Source organism: Vipera ursinii (genome assembly GCF_947247035.1).
Source record: "Vipera ursinii genome assembly, chromosome: 14".
In the NCBI taxonomy this organism is placed as follows: domain Eukaryota; kingdom Metazoa; phylum Chordata; class Lepidosauria; order Squamata; family Viperidae; genus Vipera; species Vipera ursinii.
The window spans coordinates 8,217,044-8,225,655 of record NC_139527.1 but is presented as its reverse complement, the minus strand read 5'-3'; the positions used below and the strand labels follow the sequence as shown (position 1 = coordinate 8,225,655).

Genomic DNA, 8,612 nt, shown 5'->3' with positions numbered 1-8,612 from the left:
CTTTACATGAATCTAGCACACTATATATTATTTTACAAGAATTTACACATTTCTTTGAAGACACAATGGGGAAAAGCTTTGATCATTCATATTACAAACCTTCCATCAATTATAAAACAAAGGCAGTCTGAAAAGTATGTATAAACAGTAAAAAGAATATACAAATGGTTACAAAAGTCTTCAACAGCCAAATAACCTCTATTCCCCCCGCGCCAGCAAGTACGCAGTGGTTGTGCGACTCCCGTCTTTTTGTCTCCAGTCACAACAAGTGGTCATCCGTGACAAAATTCAACCTTTCTGCTTTGAGAGACTTTTTGCTGGCAGTGGCCCAGGAATAATACAATATTTTCGTGTTATTATTTCCTTCTGCGTATTTGACTCATTCAGAGCTCAACAATATGGAAACCCCCAAGCAACGCCTACCTTAAATCTGCTTTGCTTTTCTTTTTTTTCTCGCAACGCTTGTTTGCCCTAATCGGTTTTGCTTTATTTTTATTTATTTTTATAGCGTTACTTGAGAAGCCGAACAGCAGAACTTAACGCAGACGGTTGGGGGGGGGGGGGAAACAACCTTTTGCACGACATTTTCACACTTCCCCAGGAATTAATACCGGACACGAATCGGGACTCCATCACGGCCTTTTAAAAGGATGGGCGTCTCGGTCAGAATGGAACCGTTAACAGGTCAACACAGAGTACATAGAAAGTTTACGCTGCAGAGTTCGGACAGTACAAATAATTGTGCATTTTATAAGGCAAACATCAAGGCTTCTGGCAAACTAGGAGTTTCAAGACCATGTATATGCGTCACTTGGGTGAATAAACACGGGGTGGTTTTTTAAAAATTGTTTTTAAGTTTGTTTGTTTTCCACTTTCAGGCAAGTGGAAATAGGAACTTAGGAATAGGGGGGGAAAAATGGAAATAGGAAACGAAGTCCCTTAGGATTGGTGCAGCTTTAAGTTCCTTAAACCCATCTTCTCTCTTTAATTTTTGTTTGTTTGAGAAAACAGGTTAACGTTAAAAAAAAAAAAAGCCTTTCTTTTTTTTAAGCGGCACTGCCACGCCTGAAGCGAGACCAATCCAGACAAGAGAAGTTTCTGGAGACAACAGAATGCGCTTAATAAGAATAAATAAATAAATAAATAAATAAATAATAAATAAATAAAAAAGGGGGGGGAGAGGAAGGGGCCGCGCGGCGTGCAAGCTCTGCGTCTAGAAAATCCGCTTGAAATAGTCCTGAAATCCCTAATTTTGGGCGTTTCTAGATCGGTCTGCATATGGGTGGGGTGTTTGTTTGTTTAAAAAGCAAAGTCTGATGATTTTAGAGGATGTCCAGATGGTTGCAATTTTCATTTCACGGCACCCAGTCTTTTGAGCAGTTTCTTCCCTTTGGAAAAGAGACCCTTCGCCTTGGTCGAAGAGACCTCTCTGCCTCGCCTGGGACTACCAGAACCCATAGCTGGCAGAGGTGACCCCGATGGGAGATGGGCTGTGGGGCTTGGCGCTCTCCTTGGTGGCGTACCTGTGTTCTCAGGAGGAACCTGATAGGTATATTGTTAAGTTTACTGGAAGGTTGTGGTCATGGACAACAAGAAAGCAGCGTTTGCTTTTTCATTCGTTAAACCAGGGATTCTCAATCATTGGCCTATTGAAGATGGGGGGGGGGAAACTTCAACTCCCAGAATTCTCCAGCCAACACCGATCTAGAGCAGAGGTCCCCAAGCTTTCGGGCACCAGGGACCACTGGTTCCGTGGAGAGAGGTGTTTGTTTTTTTCTGTAGACCAGAAGGTGCGTGGTTTTGTGTGCTTGCCTGCATCTCGCGGATAGGGCTTGGCTCGTTTGTGTGGACCGGTTGCTGGCATACCACGGCCTGGTACTGGTCCAAACACTGGGGATTGAGGACCACCCCCCCTCTGCCCTATACCAGAGGTCCCCAACTTTTTGGGCACCAGGGACCAGTTCTGTGGAGAAGAGGTTATTTTCCCGTGGACCGGAGGTTGTGTGTTTTTGTGCGCTGCCTGCAATGTTGCGGATGGGGCTTTGCTTGTTTGTGCGGACCGGTTGCTGGTATGCCGCGGCCCGGTACCAGTCCACAGACCGGGGGTTGGGGACCCCTAATCTAGAGCACTCAGTCTTGATCACTGCTGGCGGGACAATTCTGGGAGTTGAAGTCCACCCATCTTAAAGTGGTCAAAGTTGACAAACGCTGCATTAAACACACACACACACACACACACACACACAAACACACACACACACACCTTTTAGGGGCAGGAATTCTTTTTCTTCTCCCTCTTTTTTTTAATGTATGCCACGTGACAGACCCATCCGTTTCCCGGAGTACATTAAAGAGACGTGTGTAAATGGATTTATGGACTTGATTTATGTTAAAAAGTCAGGGCGTTAAATAGCTGAAGCCTTCCGCCTCTTGTAGTAGACCAGCCTCTGAAAAAATGACTTGTTTTAAAGAGGGATCTGGATTTTGCCCGGATCCCCTTTCTTCTCAGGAGGGATCCCGAGGAAGGAGAGAGCTGGGGACTAGCACGTGGCATACGTCTACGTGGACTAACCCACGTAGAATCTGTGTCAGACTAGCTCAATTCTTGCTTTCCTCCGTGCTCCTTAATCCAGCCCCCACCCTCCACGCCAACGTTTAGCATTCTGTCAGGACATAAATTTTGAGAAGATGGCACACTGGTGGAAAGGGGAAAAAACACACACCACACCAAACCAAATGAAAATGAACCTTAATCGCAATCAAAGAAAGCTCTGAGACCTTTGGTTGAACGTATCTGGGTTGGGTGGCCCGTGCCACGTGCTCCGTGGCGTGGAAGAGGATGAAGACGCCTTGGGAAAAAAAACGGCTTCTCCAAGTGGAAAAATCCCAAATGGAGCTGCTAACGACACCCAACTTCCCTCCTGTTACATCCGCTTGGCTGTTTGGCTATCTCGGTGGGTTTGCTAAGCCAAGGAGGTCCCAAGCTTGCTTTGATCTTCAATCAAGGTCTTGTCTAATGGGGGGGGTGGGGAGAGAGGGAGCGGGGAGAAGCCAAAGGGGACCCTTTTCTCAGCGCGATTTCAACACACACCTGAAGATACCATCTCTGGAGCGCTAGTGCGTTTGCCCACCCGTATCCGAGCGGTGCGTTTTCTTTTCAGCTTATTGCATTGGTCAACCAATGAGCTGCTAGGCAGAGGAGCACACTTCCATAAGGGACGCCAAAAAACCCGGCCGTGGACAACCACGCACCAGGAGAGGTGCTTTTAAGGCAAACCGACAACCGGATGTTGCAGCTTAGTGTGCTTTTTCAAAAGAAGGAACTCCAGCCCTCTTTTCCCAAAGGCCGGCCGGGTTGTTGAGCACAACCGGCTTGCTCAGCAGCAATTTTGTGTTATTTTTCTTCTTTTTTTGTTGTTGTTCTCCCAAATTAGCTAACAATGCAATATGCAGCTTTCCTTGGGAACCAGACACTGGGAACACTTTTTATGCAAACAAGCATTAAGGCCGGTAAGAAATATGTTCCAAATATTAAAAACCTTTTCTCCCGGTGTGGGTTAAGCGAGGCTAAGCCCTGAACGCAAGGGGCGTCCATCCCGCATTTCCTTTTTTAAATCAGAAATTCTCCTCCTTTCCTAACTCAGTGCCTTTTATGGCTGCCGGACTAGCAGTCCGATGGCTGGTCACCTGGAGGTGATGGGACTTGTAGTCCACCATAATTGGAAGGCATCAGATTGGGAAAGGGCAGTCCTCAGTCAAAAAGAAGATCTGGAAGCAGGGCTGAGGAATTTTGGAGACATATTTCTCTTTTTTTTTTTTCTCTGCACGCGCCATGGGCCCAAGATGGCTCGCATCACAGAAGGCCAACTTAGAGGAATAGGTTGTTATCTATCGGTATCTTCAGTTGCTCACTTACGTGAAGGCAACGTTGCCCATTTTTAAGGTGTGAAATGAACACTCTTCTTCTGTTTCCCAAGCAGATGAGCAAAAAAATAAAAATAATTAAAAAAATGTATACATAAAATATAAGAAGAGGAAAAAAACTGCAAGGATGACAGAAGACCCATGAAAGCCTTCGTTAGGCAGCTTAAAACATCACTTTGAAATTTCAAAGTTTGGGGCGATGTTCCCCCAAAAAGGGAAGTGTCTGAAGTTTTACATCCGTCCACAGGTTTACTGCCTTAAGTAATTTCTACAGCAGGTGTATATAATTTACAGATATAAACTGTTCAAGGTGGGGAACGAATATTTATATATATATATAAATTATATATATATATATATATATATATATATATATATATATATATATATATATATATATATATATATATATATATATATATATATATATATAAATTAATTAATTTGTGGCTCCTAAATTAGCATGAGACTGATCATTGATGGAAGGAACAAGTTGGTTTAGAGCGAGGAGCTGTTTTGTTTTTTTTTCTCCCCCAGCTTCAGAGCGATCTAAAAACTTGGTTTCAAAAATGTGTTTCTTAATATCTATCTATCTATATATATATACATATACATATGTACACAAACACATCAAGCCAAACGGAATCTGAAATGGTTGGCAAGGGGAACAAAGCGAAAAAACAACAAGACTTTTTTTTAAAAAAAAATATTATTTTTTTCTCAGTACTTGCTTACCCTTTTCGCTTTTGTACGCATGGGTGCGTCTTGAGGGTATCGCGAGGGGGCGTCGGATAAATAAACTTCTACGTCGTCAGGCACTTCTTCAAGAAAATTCGAAGGAACAAGACCCGTCTGGTTGTTAAGCTCCCCCTGAAACGTGGAAATGGAAGGGGAAATTAAGGAACAAGCAAGGAGCTTTTAGAACAACGTTTCTCAACTGGGGTGACTTCAAAATAGGTGGACTTCCGGAATGGTGGATTTCAACTCCTGGCTGGCTGGGGGACCTCTGGGAGTTGAGGCCCACTTATCTTCAGGTTCTCAAACGCTGCTTTAAAAGTCCCCCCTCCCCAAATCCATTGATTGAAGTTATGGCAAGGTAGACATTGGAAGACGTTGAAAGCTAAAGCAGATTCTTATGCTCAGATTCTTATCCCCATGACCAAGAGTCGAAGGACAGTAGCATTAGGGAGTCAAGAAAAAAAACACCTAAAGATCATTCTTGACTCGCCCTCCTTCTTGGGTGATACCCTTCCTTCAGGTTCCTGGTTGTCACCCAAAAGGTTTTGCACACCACTAATACAGATCAAGGGACGTGGTGGCTCAGTGGGTTAGGACGCTGAGCTTGTCAATCAGAAGGTCGGCAGTTTGGCGTGTCGAATCCCAAGTGCCGTGTAACAGAGTGAGCGCCTGTTACTCGTCCCAGCTTCTGCCAACCTAGCAGTTCGAAAGCACGTAAAGATGCAAGTAGAAAAATAGGGACCACTCCAGTGGGAAGGTAACAGCGTTCCGTGCGCCTTTGGCGTCTAGTCATGCCGGGCCAAATGACCACAGAGACGTCCTCGGACAAGACCTGGCTCTTCGGCTTTGAAACTGAGATGAGCACCGGCCCCTAGAGTCGGAAACGACTGGCACGCATGTCCGGGGGAACCTTTACCTTTCAATACAGATCAGGAGAAGAGTATAGATAAAGCACTTACATAATAAAAACCATCTTCGTCAATTTCTCCAAAGACAGTAATAATGTCTCCAGTACAAAATGTGAGCTCAGCCTGCAGAAATGATAAAAAAAACATCACTTTCTCAGGATCCAAATTTCTAAATGCCCTTATTCCAGTGTTCCTTAATTTTATTTTATTTTTTGCACTGAGGAACTCCCTCCCACATTTAAAAATTGGACTGGACAACCTTTTGACTGGGATGTCTATGGAGATTCTCAGTCACCCAGGTCATGCTAAAGATGCTTTTTCCAGAGGCAACTGGACTTCCTTGGTTTTTTATCTTCAAAGAAAAATAAAGAAAAACACGAAAGTCCAGATGCCTCCTGAAAACGCACCTTTGGGACAACCATGACCTGGAGGACTGAGAATCTCCACATACATTTAGCTACGCGCTTTGGGATGAACACCCTTCGGATGGTGAGGGACTAGGAACGGATTTCCAGAAAAATAAAATTGCAGACCGCAGGAACCGTTTGCGCTTCAGTTTGAGATGCAGACAACACAGACTCATCCCCAACAGCCTGCGCCCGTCTTCAACAGTGGAGGGACACGGGGCAGGCAACATCCTGCAGAAAGCAGAGCTTCCACAACACAAGTCCTTTCAGCAGTTCCAAGAAAGCTCCACACCCATTTGCACCACTCGGGTGACCCTGAAGACACAGGAAAGCCTCCAAGGGGCCTCAACGTCCCTCCGAAAGAAGGCAAATGACCAGCTGTCTGCAAGGAGTATCAATCCTTGGTGGAGCAGTGGGCTAATGCCTCCTTAAGTAACACCAGCTGCCTGCCATTAGTGCAGGTTCGCGTCCCACCAGGCTCAAGGTTGACTCAGCCTTCCATCCTTCCGAGGTAGGTAAAATGAGGACCCAGATTGTTGGGGGCAATTAAGCTGACTTTGTAATAATGCTGCTTGGGGTGTGTGAAAGCCCTAATAAGCAGGCATATACATAGAATGAAGGCTACTGCTAAGCTTGTAAGCCGCCCTGAGTCTTCGGAGAAGGGCGGGATATAAATGGAATTAAAATAAAAATAAAATAAATAAAATAAAATAAAATAAATCCTTCCCATTCCCCACCATCCAGCTAGAGTTGGAGGAGAAGCGAAAGGTCTTCAAAGAAAAACAAAGTCCAATTGCAAAAAGTCTCCTACCTTGAACAAGGAGTTGGACCAGAAGACCTTCAAGGTCACTTCCAGCTGCATGATTCTATGTTCGAGTGGTCCAGGAAAAGTTTCTGGACAGACAGAAACTCCTGGCCATAATTTTCAACCCACCCATTTTGTCCCCTAATTGGATGCTTGTGGCCACATTTCCCGCAGTTTTTACTACAAAACAAAATGTTTCGGATTTGTGCCCGTGACCACAATACCTCCACATCAACATTAGGAGAGCTTTCTCTTGGATCGTAGTCATATAACGCAACCATTCTTCTCGTGGCTGACCCAGGCGGACGGCTGCTTCTTCTGTTTCGTTCTGTTCCAACCCAAAGAGAGAAAGCAATTGCAACTGTCTTTAACCATAGAAACAAGCCACTAACTGTAGAGTCCTCGATGGTTTGGGTTTGGCTGTTTTCTTGCTGACGTTTCATGACCCAAACAGGGAATGTCAGCAGTGGTAGAAGGGAGTGGGGTTTGTGGAATGGGAGGAGGAGGAAGTGGAGGAGGGAAGGGAGGGAGGGAGGGGAGGAAAGGAAAGGAAAGGAAGGGAAGGGAAGGGAAGGGAGGAAGGAAGGAAAGAAGGGATGGGAATGAGAAGGAAGGAAAGAAGGAGGGAAGGAAAAGGGAAGGAAGAAAGGAAGAAGGGAGGGAAGGAAGGAAGGAAAAAAGAGAGGGAGGGGAAGGGTGGGGAATGAGAAGAAGGAAGGAAGGAGGGAAGGAAAGAAGGAGGGAAAGAAAGAAGGAAAGGAAGGGAAGGAGGGATAGGAATAAGAAGGAAAGGAAAGGAAGGGAAGGGAAGGGAGGAAGGAAGGAAGGAAAGAAGGAGGGAAGGAAGGGAAGGAAGGAAGAAGGGAGGGAAGGAAGGGAGGAGAAAAGAAGGGAGGGAGGGGAAGGGTGGGGAATGAGAAGGAAGGAAGGAGGGAGGGAAGGAAAGAAGGAAGGAAAGGAAAGGAAAGAAGGAAAGGAAAGGAAAGGAAAGGAAAGGAAAGGAAAGGAAAGGAAAGGAAAGGAAAGGAAAGGAAAGGAACGGAGGAGGACTGTGGGGTCCTTGATGCTCTCTGAGCTGGGTGGTTTCCTTGCAGACATTTCACGACCCAACTAGGCAACGTCATCAGTGCCAGGAGGGAGAGGGACCGCTCTCCGTTTATACACAAGTGGCTCACTCTGTCAGCGTCGGTGGGAGCACTGTTTCCTTCTAAGTAGTCCCTCAGTAGGGATATTGTTTATTGCTTTATTGTTGACCTGACATTACCCAGCAAGCCGCTGGTCTAGGTTCTGACTGCATTCAAAACGAACTCTCCTATTTAAACATGTTGTGGGAAGGCATCTTAGAGGAGGCCAGAACAGTAAAAATGGAGAGCTTTTTCTCAACCGCGGGGGAAAAAAAGCTTCCAGAACCAAGGCAGGCCAGCCACCAGTTCCACGCACGTCCACAGGGGGCGGCGGCCGACACTTACCAAGTTTCTCGATAGGGGTGTTCAGAGGGAGAAACCCTTGCTTCAGAAGATGATCCATCATTTCTGGGTCATCCGCTTGGATTTCGGAAACCATGTTGCAAGGAATAAGGCCCAGCCTCGCACACGTTTCCCCCCGATAAAACCCATCCGCATCTTTGTCTCCGTAAACCTGAGATGGAGAAAAGAGACCATACGGAAAAGAATCCAAGAATCACCGGCTAGAACTTGCAAAGGTTCATTAATTGTGGCTTAGCTCCCCTCCATCACGCACCACCACAACGGAGCCCAAAATTTCCATGGCTAAGCAAGACGGTCGTTAAGTGAGTTCTGCCCCCACTTTACGACTTTTCTTGCCACGGTT

The 8,612-nt window shown here is 45.7% G+C and overlaps 1 protein-coding gene across 1 annotated transcript in view; it reads right to left on the bottom strand.

Annotated features, from left to right (window-relative positions):
- Positions 1-1,177: 1,177 nt before the first annotated feature.
- The window catches only part of RIMBP2 (RIMS binding protein 2), a gene marked incomplete at its 5' end in the record, with an annotated part of 40,894 nt that continues 33,459 nt past the window's right edge, over positions 1,178-8,612 (bottom strand). Inside the window, 5 exons of the mRNA XM_083373414.1 lie at positions 1,178-1,542; positions 4,660-4,794; positions 5,622-5,693; positions 7,007-7,110; positions 8,252-8,420. Of these exons, the coding sequence (XP_083229540.1) occupies positions 1,351-1,542; positions 4,660-4,794; positions 5,622-5,693; positions 7,007-7,110; positions 8,252-8,420 (672 nt within the window). The 3' untranslated portion in view covers positions 1,178-1,350. The remainder of the gene's footprint in view (positions 1,543-4,659; positions 4,795-5,621; positions 5,694-7,006; positions 7,111-8,251; positions 8,421-8,612) is intronic.